We start from the raw sequence: 21,191 nt of genomic DNA, 5'->3' as shown, positions 1-21,191 counted from the left end.
GCTGTGAGACAACTTTATGTAATGGTTTACATAATAATCTCACTACCCACATCCTTGAGTACAGCCAGTGGGTGTAATCTAAGATGATTAAAATCACGACTTTCACTTTGTCTCCAGGGTCAAACCTCTTGACTACATTTCATGTTGGTTAGTATCTCTCTAGCAAGTCTTTGGTGGTAGAGCGAGACGTACAACAATGTTGTTCTGTTTACCTTTCTAGTAGACAATGATAAGAAATTGACTGTAGTCCATGTGCTCAACTTTGTCCTACTCAACATATTTGTCTCCTTAAGGCTAGAATCCTTAGTTAAAACAATAATAAGGTGTTACCCTGCCTCTGTTTTGGTAAAAGCTTAGGGATGAGCCTAGAGAAATGTTAACTCAAATTCAAAGGCAGAGCTATGTATGCAAGACCTGACCATCCATGATATCAAAATTATATTTAAATTGAGGCTATATGGTGTTTATTTACAGTAAAATATATGTTTATTTTGTGTTCTGGATGGGTATTGACAGTTGATCTAAACACTGCATTTAAACATTTATAGTCATCAATTCAATGGGTAAAAATCATTAAGTTAAAAACATTGCTGTAGCAAGTAAGGATTCCTAGCTTTAATAAGCATGGTAGCTAACAGTCCAGCATGCTCTGATTTAAAGTATGTCCCGTTCAGCCAGACAAAAGATCTCAGTAGCTATATTTTCATTTTATTTATGTTTTTTCTTTTTTTTTTACTGGTCAAGTCAGTTAAGAACAAAATCTTATTTACAATGACTGCCTACCCCGGCTTAATCCTAACGACGCAGGGCCAATTGTGCGCCGCACTATGGGACTCCCAATCACGGCCAGTTGTGATACAGCCTGGAATCGAACCGGGTCTGTAGTGACGCCTCTAGCACTGAGATGCAGTGCCTTAGACCACTGCGCCACTCGGGAGCCCATATTGGCCAGGTGCCTCGTAGGACAGTCAGTCTAGATTTATTGATGGCCTGCTGGTGAAACCAAAGTGCTGAGTCATAGATCACCTCTTTAAACCACCATTGTCCTCATTCACTCAATGACATTGTACTGAGGGACTTCTCCTAACGTGTTTACTTCCTGCTTGCTCCCTAGGTCTCCTATCTCTTCCCTGTTCCGACCCCGATGTCGAGCACATCGGCCAGCCACCACAGTGAGTGGTAGAGGGGGGGCGAAGGGGCAGCCAGCGGCCCTGTGCCAGTGACGGGCTGTGGTGGGCACGGCCCGAGGCCTCTAACTGGATCCCTCGAAGCAGCAGCAGCCGCCCGGCGGTTCCCGCAGTGCCATGGACCATCCAAAAGAGGGTGAGCGGCCGGCGAGGAGCAGCAAGGTGGCACAGGGGCGCAGCGGGCACTCCAGACCCTCCAGCTCCTCAGCCTCCTCCGGGGTTCTCATGGTGGGACCTAACTTCCGCGTGGGCAAGAAGATCGGCTGCGGCAACTTCGGAGAACTGAAGCTCGGTAAGAGGAGTTAATGTAATCTTTATAATGGTAGGACTGTATTTCATATTGATCCACCCAAGGACACTCGGTTTACATGTGGTAACATGAACTGCTCTTTGTTGTGTTGATGATTTCATACGATGTGTTGGACACTAGTGTTGTCATGATACCAACATATTACTTACAATACCAGACCAAGTATCACGATACTGAGTAGTATATTACCGTGGTTTATCTTGGCCAGGTCACAGTTGCAAATGAGAACTTGTTTTCAACTAGCCTACCTGGTTAAATAAAGGTGAAATCATTATTTTTTATATATATATTTTTTTAATACCGTGCATCACTATTGGCCACACAAGCCTCCCAGACCCAGTATCCCTTATGTTGTCCATAGTGCTTTTATTTTGGGCTCACGGGGATAGGCATATTGATAGTGATTTATTCATGCCTGCTTCATAGTAATCACATAAATAATGCACAGTCTTTCAGTGGCTTGGCCTATCATGGCCAGGAACATAAAAGCCATATTTCAGATGCTAAATTCATGACATTCTGACAATCCAATGACACGGAGGACTGAGAAGGTTTATCAGCTTCAACGTGTGCTGTTATAACTGGTTATATTATAACCTCCCACAGCAACACAAGACCGACACCACTGTCTCTGAGACCCATCGGCACTAATGTTGTGTCTGTGTACAGAATTCCGTTGTAGTAGTACATGTGGTACTCTGCTATGCTGCTGTACCAATAATCAATGCATTTCTCTTAATTGAGTAGATTAGCTAGTACACGTGATGGCCATAGGCGGGGCCTGCTTGCTGAATGGAGCATACTGGGGTCACACCAATGATGTTTATAAAACCTGGTATTGGTCATTGAGAGGTTTTGAAACCACCGGTCGGCCATATTGGCGCTCCTCATTTAAGAGCAGTCCTCCATAGGAATTACTGGAATTCTACATTATTTAACATTTTTTTAAATAACATTACATTTATTTAACTTTTGTTTTCGTCCATAAAATTTATCAAAAAATATATATGCCAAGGAAAATGTTATATTTTACTTTTGTGTTTAGCTCACGTAATATAATTTGAAAGTTTGCATAAGGTTTCTGTAATATAATATGAGGTAAAAAAAAATGTAGACATTAATAAATGCATTTCTATAACTTTCTAAATATTTTTTACAATTGTGGGGGAGGCCCGAAATGTCAGTGCGGTGGCTTCAACACAGCGCCCACGCATTAGTAATCTAGTGTATATAGACATTTGAAGTCGGAAGTTTACATTACACTTAGCTTGGAGTCATTAACACTTGTTTTTCAACCACTCCACAAATTTCTTGTTAACAAACTATAGTTTTGGCAAGTCGGTTAGGACATCTACTTTGTGTGTGACACAAGTAATTTTTCCAGCAATTGTTTTCAGACAGATTATTTCACTTAGAATTCACTGTATCACAATTCCAGTGGGTCAGAAGTGTACATACACTAAGTTGACTGTGCCTTTAAACAGCTTGGAAAATTCCAGAAAATTGTCATGGCTTTAGAAGCTTCTGATAGGCTAATTTACATCATTTGAGTCAATTGGAGGTGTACCTGTGGATGTATTTCAAGGCCTACCTTCAAACTCAGTGCCTCTTTGCTTGACATCATGGGAAAATCTAAATAAATCAGCCAAGACCTCAGAAAATAAATTGTAGACCTCCCCAAGTCTGGTTCATCCTTGGGAGCAATTTCCAAACGCCTGACGGTATCACGTTCATCTGTACAAACAATAGTACGCAAGTATGAACACCATGGGACTACGCAGCTGTCATACCGCTCAGGAAGGAGACTCGTTCAGTCTCCTAGAGATGAACGTACTTTGGTGCGAAAAGTGCAAATCAATCCCAGAACAACAGCAAATGACCTTGTGAAGTATCTATATCCACAGTAAAACGAGTCCTATATCGACATAACCTGATAGGCCGCTCAGCAAGAAAGAAGCCACTGCTCCAAAACCACCATTAAAAAAGCCAGACTTCTGTTTGCAACTGCACGGGGGGACAAAGATCATACTTTTTGGAGAAATGTCCTCTGGTCTGATGAAACAAAAATAGAGCTGTTTGGCAATAATAGCCATTGTTATGTTAGCTGGAAAAAGGGGGAGGCTTGCTAGCCGAAGAACAACATCCCAACCGTGAAACACGGGGTTGGCAGCATCATGTTGTGGGGTGCTTTGCTGCAGGAGGGACTGGTGCACTTCACAAAATAGATGGCATCATGAGGTAGGAAAATTATTGGATATATTGAAGCAACATCTCAAGACATCAGTCAGAAAGTTAAAGCTTGGTTGCAAATGGGTCTTCCAAATGGACAATGACCCCAAGCATACTTCCACATTTGTGGCAAAATGGCTTAAGGACAACAAATTCCAGGTATTGGAGTGGCCATCACAAAGCCCTGACCTCAATCCTATAGAACATTTGTGGGCAGAACTGAAAAAGTGTGTGCGAGCAAGGAGGCCTACGAACCTGACTCAGGTACACCAGCTCTCAGGAGGAATGGGCCAAAATTGACCCAACTTTTGTGGGAAGCTTGTGGAAGGGTACCAGAAACATTTGACCCAAGTTAAACAATTTAAAGGCAATGGTACCAAATACTAATTGTGTGTATGTAAACTTCTGACCCACTGGGAATGTGATGAAAGAAATAAAAACTGAAATAAATCATTCTCTCTACTGTTATTCTGACATTTCACTTAAAGTAAAGTGGTGATCCTAACTGACCTAAAACAGGGCATTTTTACTCTGATTAAATGTCAGGAATTGTGAAAAACGGAGTTTAAATGTATTTGGCTAAGGTGTATGTAAACTTCCGACTTCAACTGTGAATCATTGGGTCACACACAAACCGCTGTCTAGAGATAGATTGATGCATACACACTCATTTCTTGAGGCTGGACTGAAGTTCCCCTGAGCAACGCAAAGCTCACTATTTTTCTATGCTTTTTTTGTCCTGCTCTGAAACTGCTTTTGGAGATGGTCATTTGCTGTCTACTAAGCCAAACACCAAAACACTCTATTTAGGCAAGCCCTTCAGTAGGTTGAGTAATAACCAAAGTGCTCTTATCTGAATGCCACCTCTCTCTCTGCTTTGTTTCAGGTAAAAACCTCTACACCAATGAGTATGTAGCTATTAAACTGGTAAGTACTCTCTCCTGAAAAAAATGCACTGAACAAAAATATAAACACAACATGTGTTGGTTTCATGAGCTGAAATAAAAGATCACTGCCATTTTCCATACACATAAAAAGCTTATTTCTCATTGTGTTTTTTCACATATTTGTTTACATCCCGTTTAGTGAGAATTTCTCCTTTGCCAAGATAATCCTTCCACCTGACCAGGTGTGGCATATCAAGAAGCTGATTAAACAGCATGATCATTGCACAGGTGCACCTTGTGCTGGGGACAATAAATGCCACTCTAAAATGTGCGAATTTGTAACACTACACAATGCTACAGATGTCTCGAGTTAAGGGAGCGTGCAATTGGCATGCTGACTGCAGGAATTGAGTTGTTGCCAGAGAATTGAATGTTCATTTACTCTACCATAAGCTGGCTCCAACATCATTTTAGAGAACTTGGCAATGCGTCCAACCAGCCTCAACTACAGACCACGTGTAACCACGCCAGCGCAGGACATCCCCATCCAGCTTCTTCACATGCGGCATCGTCTGAGACCAACCACCCAGACAGCTGATAAAACTGTGGATTTGCACAACCTAATAATTTCTGCACAAACTGTCAGAAACCTACTCAGGGAAGCTCATCTGTGTGCTCAGTTCGGGGTCGTAACCGATTTCGGTGGGCAAATGCTCAGCTACGATGGACGCTGGCACGCTGGAGAGGTGTGCTCTTCACAGATGAATCCCAGTTTTGACTGTACAGGGCAGATGGCAGACAGCGTGTATACCAGTGCCCAATGGTAGCAGTGGGGTTATGGTATGGGCGGGCATAAGCTACGAACACAGTTAGCGGTGACCCAAAGGCCTTATGTAGGCTACAGTTAGCGGTGACCCAAAGGCCTTATGTAGGCTACAGTTAGCGGTGACCCAAAGGCCTTATGTAGGCTACAGTTAGCGGTGACCCAAAGGCCTTATGTAGGCTACAGTTAGCGGTGACCCAAAGGCCTTATGTAGGCTACAGTTAGCGGTGACCCAAAGGCCTTATGTAGGCTACAGTTAGCGGTGACCCAAAGGCCTTATGTAGGCTACAGTTAGCGGTGACCCAAAGGCCTTATGTAGGCTACAGTTAGCGGTGACCCAAAGGCCTTATGTAGGCTACAGTTAGCGGTGACCCAAAGGCTACACGCATAATCTGTCACTCATCAATAATTGAGCAAAGGGGGCTACCTGGGTGGCCCAGTGGTCTAGGGCTAACCAGGTCGCCAGGTGCACGGCGTTTCCTCCGACACATTGGTGAGGTTGGCTTCCGGGTTGGATGCGTGCTGTGTTAAGAAGCAGTGTGGCTTGGTTGGGTTGTGTTTCGGAGGACGCATGGCTTTCGACCTTCGTCTCTCCCGAGCCCGTACGGGAGTTGTAGCGATGAGACAAGATAGTAACTACTAACAATTGGATACCACGAAATTGGGGAGAAAAGGGGGCAAAATAAATACATAAATAAAATGATCCCAGAGGACACATCGCCTGAAAAACATCAGACTCTGCCTTTGAAGCAGAAGACTGTCTTTAAGTTGTTGACAGTCAACATGGTGAGCCCTGGCAGTAATTTCTCTAAAGGACAGGTCTAGAGGAGTTTGGAGGCTGTCGTATGAGGTACTTGACAGCAGCACTGCTCTGTATGCTTCGAATCGGGCCAGAATGAATGCATATCAATTGTAGGCTACTGAAGTCTTTGTTTACAAAATAAGATTTCTGAGGGTTGATACTGAAAGGGAAATTAGACTTGTCCTTTTTTATGTGGAAGTGACTAGGCCTAATTGTCAGCATACCAGCATACCACCCTGCATCCCACTGCTTGCTGGCTTGCCTCTGAAGCTAAACAGGGTTGCCACTAGTAGGTCCCTGGATGGGAGACCAGATGCTGTTGGAAGTGGGGTTGGAGGGCCCTCTGGTCTTAAGATCGAATCCCAATGCTCCATGGCAGTGAAGGGGACATTGCTCTGCATAGGGTGCCGTCTTCCTGATGTGACATTAAACAGGTGTCCTGACTCTCTGTGGTCATTAATAATCCCATGGCACTTATCCCAATTGTATAGGTGTTAACTAGAGGTTGACCGATTAGGGTTTTTCAACCCTGATACCGATTTATTGGAGGAACAAAAAAAGCAGATACCGATTTAATCGGGCGACTTTTTATTTTATTTTATTTGTAATAATGACAATTACAACAATACTGAACACTTATTTTAACTTAACATAATACATCAATAAAAATCCATTTAGCCTCATAAATAATGAAACATGTTCAATTTGGTGAAAAAAATTATGCAAAAACTAAGTGTTGGAGAAGAAAATACATGCAATATGTGCCATGTAAAAAAAAGCTAACTTTTAAGTTCCTTGCTCAGAACATGAGAACATGTTAAATGGAACCAACAACTTTCATATGAGACTTCAATATTCCAAGGTAAGAGGTTTTAGGTTGTAGTTAATATAGTATATATAGGACAATTTCTCTCTGTACCGTTGCATATAATTGATGCGGTGCACATTCACGGAAAAAGGACTGTCATTTCTCCAACGTGTACCTAACCACGTCCTTTTTCCGCGAATGTGCACTGCATCGATTATATGCAACGCAGGACACACTAGATAACTACACATGGTTGATGATATTACTAGTTTAACTAGTGATTATGATTTTTTTTTTTTTTTACCTTTAAGTCGGTTAAGAACTAGTTCTTATTTTGAATGACGGCCTAGGAACAGTGGGTTAACTGCCTGTTCAGGGGCAGAACAACAGATCTGTACCTTGTCAGCTCGGGGATTTGAACTTGCAACCTTTCGGTTACTAGTCCAACGCTCTGACTGGTGTAGTCTACTTTTCTCTGGTACTTTTCTCAGTGTAGTCTACCTTTCTCTGGTACTTTTCTCAGTGTAGTCTACTTTTCTCTGGTACTTTTCTCAGTGTAGTCTACTTTTCTCTGGTAAAATGCCAGATTAACTTCAAGCAAAACATTAGGAAATGTAGCTGGCTGCATTCTTTCTATAGTAAACATTAGAAATTTGATGGCCATGCATTGTTTTTTGCAACACAGGAATAACTAGCTTATTCATTGTAAGCTCATTTACTTGTGTGGCTGCCAGCCAAATAGCGTTGCACTTCTGTTGTCATCTGATGAAAATGAAGCTATTTTCTGCCAAATGTGTTGCATGAATGTATTTTTGGTGAAGGAGAACTATAGTTGCCCTCCCCGGACCAGTTTATCTATATTGAAAGACCAAACACTTGACTTTCAATATAAAACGCAGGTGAAATTATTTAAACAGATATTTTTTGAAAATGCAGATTTCTGAGCTCTTAACGCGACCCCTGTAAAGGATACCTGCTAACATGTATTGAAGTTAATAGTCCTAATGCTCTTCATACATCACAAGCTAGGCTGGGATATGTGTGGCACAATGGTTGCCTGGCAGGACTGTTCTGGACAAGCAGATAATAGTAGCTGGTGGAAATGCCAGCTTAGGTGTGCCTCTAAAAGCTGTGGCACGGGAAATGACTCATGCCATTCTAATAGCTCTCCAGACGGCTATAAATTGCTGTACTACCAAAAAATATGAAGCTCGCAAAAGTCTCATTACAATTTAAGTTAGCAATTTAAACCCAAATGCTGTGGGGGAAACTGCCAGTCAGTAAAAGTGTATCCCCCCCCCATTGTTAATTGAAGTGCTTTGTTGTACCCTGTCGCGCAGGAACCAGTCAAGTCGAGGGCACCACAGTTACATTTGGAGTACCGGTTCTACAAAACATTAGGAAGTACAGGTAAGGTCACGCTCTGGATTATCTTCATTCCTGTTCCCTGGTGTTCTTGTGTTTGCTGCATGACAATCACTCAACTGTTTTTGGTTGATTTAACAAAAAGATTACCCCATATCCACAATAAGTGATTACTCGCTCTAGATGACAACGATAAGCTTTGACATTAATTTTGAGAATATTTTGGCTTCATTTCATGCAAGGGACTAGTTTGACCTGTAAATTGGTTGGACATCTCAAATATAAATGATTAAAATCCATTGTGGTTGGTTTCTACAGCTGAGACTATGATCTTAACCTAGTTGAATGGGCTTGTATGACACATGAAGCACAACAGACGATGTTTGCAAGACCGGCACTAAGGGAAACCTAGTCAGTTTTAGAACAGAATGCCTTCAACTGAAATGTGTCTTCCACATTTAACCCAGCCCCTCTGAATCAAAGAGGTGCGGGGGGCTGTCTTAATCGACTGCCTTGCTCAGGGGCAGACCGACAGATTTTTACTTTGTCAGCTCGGGGATTCGATCCAGCAACCTTTAGGTCATTGGCCCAACGCTCTAACCACTAGGCTACCACTATACCTCATGTTGGTTTTGACACTAGGATGTTGGTTTACCAGGGAGGGAGAATCCACAACAGGAAGGAAAGGCTATCCCCGTATTTCTCGCTCATACAACTTGAAGCCCCCCACCACCAGGCAGCAGAAAGCAACTTCCTTTCCCCAGTGCTGATAAGACTCCTTTAGCCTAATGTTCCTGGGAACAACTGCCCTGGTTGTTTGTGTGTCTGTTCTCTGGGGAGGAAGATAAGTTACCGTGGATGTATAGCTACGACAAGCCCTCTCCTTTGTCTGTGTGAGCCGCCGGTGGTGTTTGATCTCGGCATTTGCATCCCCCCATACAGGAAGTGCTGTCATTCGCCACCGCCAACACCTAGCAGAGATGTAACCCTTTACAGTTTACAGGGGTCACGTTTAAATGCCAGCTGTGCTAGCTGTGGGTCATTATCTCAATGTTTAGAGAGAAAGTGTGCGATACTGAGGACGAATTTGAGCTCTCGGTTCTGGTTGCTGCCATGGAGGCCTTTTTTGTGTGACGCCTTCATATTATTACCATGGAAAGGGGGGGCTGAGACCTGTTAATACAACAAAATCTGGAATTGTATGAATTGCCTGTTTTTGTCTAGAGGTCTCCACTTAACAAGTTCTGCATACAGATAACATTATTTTTTTTTAAATAAAAAAATGTTTATGTTTTTAAGCAAATAGGCCTTAACGATTTGGACATCAGACAAAAAAATAATTCCCCCATAGTCATTGGTGCCTGCCTTGATGCTTATATGTTTCACACTGCTTGAATCAACTTCAGAAGAGGTGGAATTTGAGTTTGTTCAAACTTGCCTAAACATTCAAAAGATGCTCACTGCTGTTGCATTTCTGTGTAGAACAGTTACTAGTTAATGCAAGGTCCAAGGTCCCATCAAATAGTATTCACCCCCCTTACACCAGCCACTGTCAGGAATCTTGTGAAGACCTAATGATCATTATAGAGCATTAGATTATGGGAAACACTACTTTTTTTCCCCTCCCCGAGTATCTGAGGAAATGGGTGGAAACCCACACGCTGAGATACAATAGAAATGAAGGGATCTTTTAATAGCTGCTCTAAGAAGCTCCTATTAAACCATGGTGAAAACAGTGCTTTTTCATTGGTGCTTTTTTGTTTGTTGGGAAAACAGTAAAACTACCAAAGGTCATTCTTCCAGAAATGGAGATAGGATATGTCCTTGTCAGACTCACGCCAGCCAACTATGGAGCAGACGAGTGCATCAGACAACAACATAAATTGCAACTGAGGAGTAGGTTGCTTTTTGTTTCATAATCAGGTGTTTTAAGATTAAGCTTCAAAGCTGAAACACGTCAGTTTTTAATAATACAGAACCACTTCCTATTGTACTTCCATTGTCTTTCAAGTACAGAACTACTTCCTATTAGACTTCCATTGTCTTTCAAGTACAGAACCACTTCCTATTAGACTTCCATTGTCTTTCAAGTACAGAACCACTTCCTATTAGACTTCCATTGTCTTTCAAGTACAGAACCACTTCCTATTGTACTTCCATTATCTTTCAAGTACAGAACCACTTCCTATTAGACTTCCATTGTCTTTCAAGTACAGAACCACTTCCTATTGTACTTCCATTGTCTTTCAAGTACAGAACCACTTCCTATTGTACTTCCATTGTCTTTCAAGTACAGAACCACTTCCTATTAGACTTCCATCATCTTCCAAGAGTGGCTGAGATGTAAAAACCAGTTTGCTCTCCAATTCTTGCATCTGGCTTGGAATGTGAAGGTACGTCTTGTTCTTTTGCCCAGGTCACAGCTCTCTGAAGATGCTGTCGAGTGCCTTTGCCCTACAGAGTAGACCGGTTGGTGTGAGTATTGTCTAGTCCAGGGGTGAGAAATAATTTTGGCTCAAGGGCCCCATCGTGATGTCCACATTCGGATCATATTTATTTAGTCAAAAGTAATTTGCGGACCAGAAAAGGGGAAGTTATTTGAAAACGAACAGGTCCATTTTTTTTCCTACATACTTTCGATCTAGTTTTAGACAATCGAGTGGCCTGATGTTTTTGTTTACCCAAAATAATCATTCCCCCCACCCCCCTAAAATAACCTCCCGCAGGCCAGATTGAATGGGATCTGGACAGCAAGGCCATATGTTGCCCACCCCTGGTGCTAGTCCAACAAAGAGCATGCCGCTTCTACTGTCACGCTCGCAGACGTAAAGAGTGGGAAAAGCCATCCATGCGGAAACTCATTCATTATTTAGTGGGACTGCCTGTCTAAACACCAACTTACCTCATATTACATTTGAGTCATTTAGCAGATGACCTTATCCAGAGCGACTTACAACTAGTGCATTTATCCTAAGATCGCTAGGTGAGACAACATATTGCAATCGTAGTACATTTTCCCTTTATCAGCAAAGTCTGTGCTAGTGGGGAGACGACAAATTCCGCTTTTTTCTACCTCCTACCCAAGCTTTTTGGGTATGTGAAATTGTTGTATGCTCCAAATGCCATGATGTCACACTCATTTCTGCTTTTCATCCAGCGTGCCAAGTAAAGGCCCTGGCAGGAGCCAGGCCAAGCACTGTACCACTACACCAGTGCTCTGGTCACCACTACAGCCTCTGATTGGCTGTCTGGTCACCACTACAACCTCTGATTGGATCAGGCCAGGAGACACCTAGCCCATAAACCAACCGACCTATCATCTGAATGTGACTCAGCAGAAAAGTTCAATGAAATTTAAACAGAGCTGAATTTGTTCACTAAAATATGTCCCTTTTGTTCCTACTGACTTGAATGTCAAGGGATTTATGGGAAAATGAGTTAACTTGTATAGCTCTGCATAAGTCTCAACTTGCACATTTAAATCCTGACTCCCATCAGGATCATTATCTTGCTCCCATTGAGGGCAGATGTTGGCTCTAGATGTGAGGGATAACCAGATGGATTAATGATTCAACCACATCTAATTGAGATGAATGGAAGCATCCTGTTTGGTGGAAAGCTGCTGTTCTTCTTAAGGAAAGAGAGCAGCTTAATCTGTGCCCTTTCAGATTGGGGCTGTGTACGGTTGTTGTTTCTATAGAAGACTAAACCCTTTGCCATATCATCTTGCTGTGAGGTCCTTCACAGTGACGCCGTACACCTAATGTTTCTGGGTGGATGGTTCTAAATGTAGTAAGAAGAGGATCAAGACTTGCCACTGAGATGTACAGCAAAACCTACTCTCTACCCACCCAGTCCATGTCAATTGGTGCTGTGCAAGGAGAAATTGCAGGTGAAAAGCACCCCGATTCTATTAGACTTGTCCAAACAATCTCAAACACAATATTTTCCAAAGTGTTGTCAAGTAAATGTTTGCTTGGGAACATTTGTAGCGTGGGAGGGTTGGGCTACTCATTTGTCATTTCCAGAAATATCCATGATGTGTTCCTCCTATGGCTTTCAGCATGACTGCCTCTTAGCTGCAGCCTCCAACCGACCTCGTCTTACAAGCACCACTGCTCTCAGAGAAGAGATGAGAGGAGAGACCTCCCCCGTCCTCTCATGTGTTTATTGAAAGAACTTTGTTCCAGAGCAACATTATGTATAGCCCTTTTCCCATAAACCGGCATAGATGGATCAGTCACATGACGGCTCTGTAGGCGTGTCATACACCGGCATAGATGGATCAGTCACATGACGGCTCTGTAGGCGTGTCATACACCGGCATAGATGGATCAGTCACATGACGGCTCTGTAGGCGTGTCATACACCGGCATAGATGGATCAGTCACATGACGGCTCTGTAGGCGTCTGCAGGCAGTCAATGGGGCTCTAGGGCTGACTGGCTGGGACAGGTTGACTGGGACAGGTTGACTGGGACAGGTTGACTGGGACAGGTTGACTGGAACAGGTTGACTGGGACAGGTTGACTGGGACAGGTTGACAGGGACAGGTTGACAGGGACAGGTTGCTGTTAAGTTGGATTTTGTTCTGCCCATCTTCCTCTCGCTCATTCACCACAGGACTTAAACACGGGATCGTTTCTACGGTGATTCTCAAAATACTGAATGTTTTAGTTATACTTAGTATGTGCCCTTAATATCTTCCTTTGTCTCCAAAGAAGTACCAGCTTCAACTTAATATTTAATTGTGAGGGTAAGAGTTGCAATGACGTGCTCTCCCCAGCCCCGGGGGGGGAAACAAAAAGAAAGGTAATACCGTCGTATATCAACGATGTTTGGACCGGTGGACGGCTGGATGTATCCAGATATTGCCCAACCCTAGTGAGGGTTTACTAGGGTTGCTTAAATATTATTTACTTAATAAATATTGACTGTAATAACACACAACGCTGCTTGATATAGGCCTACTACATCTTCACAGTGTGAATGTATTTTCTCTCTAGGAGTTCAGTAAGTTTGGAAATTCCCCTGCATATCAGAAAATCCCTGTGGGCATGCCTGGACTTGTTTCGGAGAGAACAAGTGTTTCCTTGTATTGTCAGCTATTGGTGGTTGGCATTTTCCAGGCTACCCAAACTCCTTTCTCTGGCCAAACGCAACGACACGCCGACTGACATTAGTTGCTTCTCCTCAATGAGTCTGGATCTAAGCACCTCCCCAATGATTTATAGAACGCAAACACATTCTAACCGTTCGGATTGGTCCCAGAAACCGATGGGTTGGACCAGAGCCAGAACACACGTGGCTAAAGCAGCGTTTTGAGAATGTGTCACTGGCTTTGATACTCTGATTTGGTTAGAAATTATCTAATGGCTGATGACTGTTTTGTACAACACCCCTCATTCTGACATCCCCTACAAACAACTTTAATGATAGCAATCTCAGACTGTAGCGAACAAAGAGCAGTGGAAGAATTCAGTTTGAGTTGTCAGGCAAGGTTGGCATATGGTAGTAGTTTTTAAAATGGTGCAACAGTTGAAACATTTTTATTTGGTTCGTACAACATCTCAATACCATGAGTAGAGTACAGAAGCACCTTGTTCAGAATTATAAGCACAGTGCTGCAGTGTTATGAGATGAGAATATCTGATGTGCACAATGGCTTGAAAGTGGATACTAATGGTTCATCAAAGCGCTCTCCCGCCAGCCAATCCTTCCCATAAATGAATGTTTTATTACCGTAAGGCCCAGGCTGCTCAGTCATCTGTCCGGGATGGATGAAGTCTGCTTCCGCTCCAGTAATGACTTGTTTGGCCACCTGTGTCGCTCGTATTTTAGGCCTGACAAACTAGATTTGGTGAGGTAAACCTGCCCTTTGTCTCCCTGATTATGATTCGTCATTGACAGAACTGAACATCAGTCTACAGCAGGATCAAAATGTCCCAGTTAGCTAAATCTATTCCACCATGCATCTTCTGCCTCTTGGCAGTGACATGGGAGGTCCTGTTTGAAGCCTCTTATTAGCCCTTGTTCACAGCTCATCCCCACGGTGCCACTTGGTTTTTCACTCCTGCCTTGGCTCCCCGCGAGCACCCGAGATGTCAATGCCTACTCCTGTTTCACAATTGGCAACCTACAGAACAGGCTAATTGGCCCCCGACACAGCACAGAATAGAACCTGTTCCAGCTGTTTATTCCCCCCTAGTGTACAGCGCCTTCAGAAAATATTCGCACCCCTTGACTTTTTCCACATTGTGTTATTTTATGAAGTGGATTTAATTGTCCATTTTTATCAATGATCTACCAAAAGTAGTCAGTCTAAGTGGGGATTTTTTTTAACATTAGTAATAAATTACTGAAATCAAACACTATCTTGATTCGATAAGTATTCAACCCCCTGAGTCAATACATAAGAATCACCTTTGGCAGTGATTACAGCAGTGAGTCTTTCTGGGAAAGTCTCTAAGAGCTTTCCACACCTCCAGTCATGTTTGTGCCTGTGAGATTTAGTCTTAGTAGAAGCATTGTCTTCTCTTCTCTAGCAGTTGAAATGCAAACAGAAAAACAACCTAGCTTGTGAGTAAAACAACTTAATTAGCCAAGAAACACAAGGACAAAGTCTCACTTCAGCAGACATCATCCGGTTTATGCCTTTTCGCAGATCTTCACGTGCGCATAGCCGCCAGCCAGGCAGTGTTGCTGCGCAAGATGGAATAGGCTATATAGGATTTGTAGTTCTTTGACTTTGTGCGATTAATTTACCAGCTATGATACTAAACAGCAGAAATACTTTGAAAACAGCTGCTGCAGCATATATTCTACTGTAAATGTGATCGTACTTAACTATTTTTATTGACAAATACGAGTGAAATGCTCGCACGGTGGACCCTGACCACCCGCTAACGTGGCTGGTGAAATAGACCTCTTTACCCGCCAATGTCAAAATCTACCCGCAGGTAGTGGGTGTTCATTTTAGGCCCTGTTGGTTGTTGATCATTACTAGACAACCATTTTCAGGTCTTGCCATACATTTTCAAGCAGATTGAAGTCTTCACGGTCTTCTTGGTAAGCAACTCCAATGTAGATTTTGGCCTAGTGTTTTATGTTATTGGCCTGCTGAAAGGTGAATTTATCTCCCAGGGTCTGGTGGAAAGCAGACTGAACCAGGTTTTCCTCTGGGACTTTGCCTGTGCTTAGCTCCGTTCAGTTTCTTTTTTTTATCCTGAAACTCCCCAGTCCTTAACGTTTACACGCTTACCCATAACATGATGCAGGCACCACTATGCTTGAAAATATGAGGGGTACGCAGTAATGTGTTGTATTGGATTTGCCCCAAATGTATCATTTTGATTCAGGACGTAAAGTTAATTGCCCTGCCACATTTTTTGCATTGTTACTTTAGTGCCTTGTTGCAAACAGGATGCATTTTTAAATATTTTTGATTCATTACATGCTTCCTTTTCACTATATTAGGTTAGTATTGTGGATGTTGTTGATCCATCCTCAGTTTTCTCCTGTCACAGCCATTAAACTCTTAACTGTTTTAAAGTCACCATTGGCCTCCTGGTGAAATCCCGGAGCGGTTTCCTTCCTCTATGGCAACTGAGTTAGGAAGGACGCCTGTATCTTTGTAGTGACTGGGTGTATTGATACACCATCCGAAGTGTAATTAATAACTTCACCATTTTTAATTGCACCCATCTGCCCTTTGCGAGGCATTGGAAAGCCTCCCTGGTCTTTGTGGTTGAATCTGTTTGAAATTCGCTGCTCAACTGAGGGACCTTACAATTATCTGTGTGTGTGGGGTACATAGATGAGGTAGTCATTCAAAGATCATGTTAAATGCTGCTGTTGCATATTTCCTACCTGTTTAAATATCTCTCTAAGGTATAAAATGCCTGACATGTCAAGAGGAAAACTGATGATGGCACTACCCAATTTCTAAATTGAACCTTTTGCATTCTACTATGACAACTTTCAAGAGTAAGTTGAAAGCATAACTGAGTTATTATTATTTCAAACACAGTTTGTGAACCACCTTCATACAAAACCTACTGCCTAGTATATACTGTATTAGGTTCACAACCTTTACATACAGGTGTATAATCTTAATTTGAGCCAGTTTGCTAAAGCAGACAAATTATCCTGCAGCAATGGGAAGTGTGAATTATTATTATTATGATAGTATTATTAATGGACATTTTTGTAGTGGTTGATATGTTTTTCATAAGGTAAAATCAAGTCTGAAATGTCAAAGTGGAAATTGCAAACTTTAGATGCCTTTTTAAACATCAAATACACTAGACATTTTAAATCTCCTACATTGTGGGAAAGTTCTCCTGCAACAGGATGATCAAATTTAAGAGCCTACATCTGTAGCCTACATAGAGCATTAGTCTCAACACACTGCAGTCAGTTGACCCTGTTTGAACAGTGCCATCCATCTCCGCAGGCTGTTTGGGTTTAGACTACTCCTTTTCCTCTGGTTAGTGCATACCTGGCAGGCATCGGTCTCTGACCTCTGAACCTCTGTGTCTGTGCTACTCCTCCCATCTGGCTGATCTGAGATCCATGATGCCTGTGGCTGCCCTGGGTTCAACCTCTCTCATCATTGTTAGATGAGACAGAAATAACATGCAAGACTTTCCCCCCACAAGGTCACTCTACAGCTCCTCTCATTCCCAGGACTTCAATGCTGCTTTCAGTGCATGGGTCCACAGGAGTGTAACACAATTCAAATGGTCTATTGAAACTGGTCAGACCGACCTACATGTGGTTTACTATGTCAGCAGGCAACAAGGCAATAACTAGAAGTTGCCTTTGTATTATTCTAATAGTCCTATTCTCCCTCGGTCTCTTTCAGCGGAAGGCCTGCCCCAGGTGTTCTACTTTGGGCCCTGTGGGAAGTATAATGCCATGGTTCTAGAGCTGCTGGGCCCCAGTTTAGAAGACCTCTTTGACCTTTGTGACAGGACCTTCTCACTAAAGACTGTATTAATGATTGCCATTCAGCTGGTGAGTTCCCAACATCAAATAATGCTATATTTACAAGATGTGTTCAAACTGGTCTGCAATTCAAAGGTTGAGCTCAATTTCATGTAATTCAGACAATTTTTAAGAGAACTTAAAATGTTGTAATTAAATGTTTTTCCCAGTTCATGATTTGGAAAGGGGCTTCTTTTTTTAAAATCATGAATTCATCCCCGGAAAATAATTAGATTATAAATGTCCCCAATCCTGCTGAGATCAGATTTTTGGGTCGAGTTTCTGTTTTCTTATTGAACCCTGATTGATGAACTTATTGGTCTAGTCTGTGTGTACCCATGCATAGTTCAGTAGGCCACTCTGTTACTGACTGTCCTGTGACTTTCCTATTCAGATCTCCCGGATGGAGTATGTGCACTCTAAAAACCTCATCTACAGAGACGTAAAGCCTGAAAACTTTCTCATCGGACGCGGAGGATGCAAAAAAGACCACATTATCCACATCATTGACTTTGGCCTGGCCAAAGAGTACATCGACCCTGAAACCAAAAAACACATCCCGTACCGGGAGCACAAGAGCTTAACCGGGACGGCCCGATACATGTCCATCAACACACATTTGGGAAAAGGTATGTCTGGTTTGCCAAGAATTTCGGAGGGGTGATTTACGTAAATGTTAGACACTGCTTTGTCAGCATGCTAGTGTTGTGAAACTTGATTATGAGGTGTTCATACTTTTCGATAAATCATGTCTGCTTGGATTTGGCCAATGAGTAGGCAACATTTCTTGGCATGGACTTCTTCTTTTTTTCATTTAAGTTTGGTAAGGTTGCAAATACTAAGTATAACTTAGCCAGGGTTTATGAGTGACTAGGGCTCTTGGACTGTTATCACAAAAAGGGAGGCAGTTTCCCAGAAAAGGGTTGGGGTTAAATCAAGTTAAGGAAATTCTAATCATGGCTCACTGCGTTTTCTTCCTTTTTGAAGTGACTCTCACTGGTTTTTATTAATAGAACAAAGTCGTCGAGACGACCTGGAAGCCTTGGGTCACATGTTCATGTACTTCCTCCGTGGGAGTCTACCGTGGCAAGGACTAAAGGTATGTCAGCAGGTCCTCTGAGATTTCCCACTTGTGCTGTGTTTGTAGCAACGTACAGATGTTAAACTTTATGTGGTTCTTTCACAGGCTGATACACTGAAAGAACGATACCAGAAGATCGGAGACACGAAAAGAAATACTCCAGTTGAGGTTCTCTGTGAGAGCTTCCCAGGTACAGCCTGACCATTTCTCTCATCCAAATCTACAGTTGTTTTCAATGCAACACGTTCGGTATTATTATTATTGATTTATTGATTTATTTTACAAGTGATGATGGTAATTTAGCTAGTTGTAGGCCAGAGTACTTTTGGAGCCCCATGACTATGCTTCAGGATGTTGTATTTTTCCTCACATTACACAATGGTGCAGATGACTCATTCAAATCTACATCTACATTGGGTGTTTGCTGTTACAGAGGAGATGGCCACCTATTTGCGTTACGTAAGACGGTTGGATTTCTTTGAAAAGCCTGACTACGAATACCTGAGGACCCTGTTTACAGAGCTGTTTGAACGGAAAGGATACACCTTCGATTACACCTACGACTGGGTCGGCAGGCAGATAGTATGTAACTCCACTCACTGACTAATATTGGGGGGGAAACAGAGCAGGCCTAAGTATTTTAGCTACAATATAACACTGGTTTACTGTTGTACCCCATAGCCAACACCAGTGGGGACTGTCAACATGGACTCTGGGGCATCTGCCATCACGAGAGAGAGCCACCCGCACAGAGACCGGCCCTCGCAGCACCAACCCATGAGGAATCAGGTAAGCTGGACCTCCACTTTCCCAGAGCTGCCAGTTCAACTGGCTCTGGAAACCCCTGATCCACACTGATGATTTGACAAGGGAGTGCCCTAACCACAGTGTTTTTCAATTAAGGCGCAAGGATCCTAACGGCTGTTAGGTTACCCCTTTAGTTACTATCCCCCTAGCCTCTGGAATAGCCTGCCGGAGAACCTGAGGGGGACCGAGACTGTGGACATATTTAATAGGGATCTTGAAACACATTTGACTGCTTTTCCTTAGGGTGCCTTTTCCTTAGGGTGCCTTTTCCTTAGGGTGCCTTTTCCTTAGGGTGCCTTTTCCTTAGGGTGCCTTTTCCTTAGGGTGCCTTTTCCTTAGGGTGCCTTTTCCTTAGGGTGCCTTTTCCTTAGGGTGCCTTTTCCTTAGGGTGCCTTTTCCTTAGGGTGCCTTTTAGTTTTTTTTAATCCTCTGTTATAAATATTTAATTTGTACCATTGTTCTTTTTTTCTGTGAAGCGCATTGCATCCATGTCAATCTAGATCAAGCTTGATTTGATTAGAGCAACCTACATCCTCCAACACTGAACCCTCCTCCTCCACCTACTTACTGAAGAGCACGTTTTACAATCTGTGGTGGGGGGAGTTTACAGAGTGGGTCCCTTGGGTGTGGTGGGGAGGTACCACAGCAGCTACAGGCCATAACCCACTGAGTCAGACTCATCATTCTTACTCTGTTAAATAAACAATGGTGGTTGGATCCCACAGCTGCAGCCAACTGCGACGCTTATTAAGCATGCAAGACTGCGGGGCTTGTTTGACGCACATAATGGCAAAGATGCATGTGTATAAACCTCCTGATATTTAACGGAACATTAAAGGATTTAACTTTTTTGTATTTCCTGGTTTAAATAAAATGGTGTTCCTTACAAAAGTAAGTTTAATGCTAACTTTATTTGCCAGTGCACTGTGGCTTTGAACCCTTTGACAAGCATTTGATTCATAAGGGGCTACCTTAACCTTTTGCACATGCCACCTCTGCATGCATTCCTCAACACTGGCCAAATACCAGAGAGGGAAATCAGGCTTTGAGGAAGTTAACCATCACCTCACCACAGTCACATCACAATGGGAAATCTCAGTCTGAACCAAGCTCACATGCTGAATATTGCTAGTTGATATGCAGACACTTCTATCATTCTTACTCTTTTAAATAAACGGCCAAAAGAGACAGTGGCAAGAAGAAGGTATGTGAACCCTTTGGAATTACCTGGATTTCTGCATAAATTGGTTATACAATTTGATCTGATCTTTATCTAAGTTGCAACAGTAGACAAACGCAGTCTGCTTAAACTAATAACACAAACAATAATTCTATATTTTCATGTCTTTATTGAACACACCGTGTAAACATTCACAGTGCAGGGTGGGAAAAGTATGTGAACCCTTGGATTTAATAACTGGTTGACCCTCCTTTGGCAGCAATAAGCTCAACAGAAGTTTTCTGTAGTTGCAGATCAAACCTGCACAACGGTCAGGAGGAATTTTGGACCATTCCTCTTTACAAAACTGTTTCAGATCAGCAATATTCTTGGAATGACTGGTGTGAACTGCTCTTTTTGAGGTCATGCCACAGCATCTCAATTTTGAAGTAGTCATTAGCTAGGGGTTCACATACCTTTTCCAACCCACACTGTGAATGTTTAAATTATGTATTCAATATAGACAAGAAAAATACAATAATTTGAGTGTTATTGGTTTAAGCAGACTGTATTTGTCTGTGTTGACTTAGGTGATAAAGATCTAATTTTTTGACCAATTCATGCAGAAATCCAGATAATTCCAAAGGTTTCACATACTTTCTTGCCACTGTAGTTCATGTATTACAGTCCCGTTGATTGAATCCTTTATGTAGTCAACTGCCCTGTGTTTATTCTGTCGTGTGATG

At 42.5% G+C, this 21,191-nt stretch overlaps 1 protein-coding gene across 4 annotated transcripts in view; it reads left to right on the top strand.

Moving 5' to 3' along the window:
• LOC109876610 (casein kinase I) overlaps positions 1 to 21,191 on the top strand; it is a 40,545-nt gene that overhangs the window by 9,230 nt on the left and 10,124 nt on the right. For all 4 annotated transcript variants that reach the window (XM_031812716.1, XM_031812719.1, XM_031812718.1 and 1 more), the window contains exons 2-10: positions 1,115 to 1,479; positions 4,613 to 4,653; positions 8,387 to 8,456; positions 17,277 to 17,428; positions 17,793 to 18,027; positions 18,412 to 18,497; positions 18,585 to 18,669; positions 18,913 to 19,061; positions 19,161 to 19,268. In XM_031812716.1, coding sequence (XP_031668576.1) covers positions 1,305 to 1,479; positions 4,613 to 4,653; positions 8,387 to 8,456; positions 17,277 to 17,428; positions 17,793 to 18,027; positions 18,412 to 18,497; positions 18,585 to 18,669; positions 18,913 to 19,061; positions 19,161 to 19,268 — 1,101 coding nt within the window. In that variant the 5' untranslated portion in view covers positions 1,115 to 1,304. The remainder of the gene's footprint in view (positions 1 to 1,114; positions 1,480 to 4,612; positions 4,654 to 8,386; positions 8,457 to 17,276; positions 17,429 to 17,792; positions 18,028 to 18,411; positions 18,498 to 18,584; positions 18,670 to 18,912; positions 19,062 to 19,160; positions 19,269 to 21,191) is intronic.

This window comes from Oncorhynchus kisutch, unplaced genomic scaffold (genome assembly GCF_002021735.2).
Source record: "Oncorhynchus kisutch isolate 150728-3 unplaced genomic scaffold, Okis_V2 Okis03b-Okis08b_hom, whole genome shotgun sequence".
NCBI lineage: Eukaryota > Metazoa > Chordata > Actinopteri > Salmoniformes > Salmonidae > Oncorhynchus > Oncorhynchus kisutch.
Note: the sequence above shows the minus strand (reverse complement) of the source record. Positions and strands in the feature narration are given on the sequence as shown.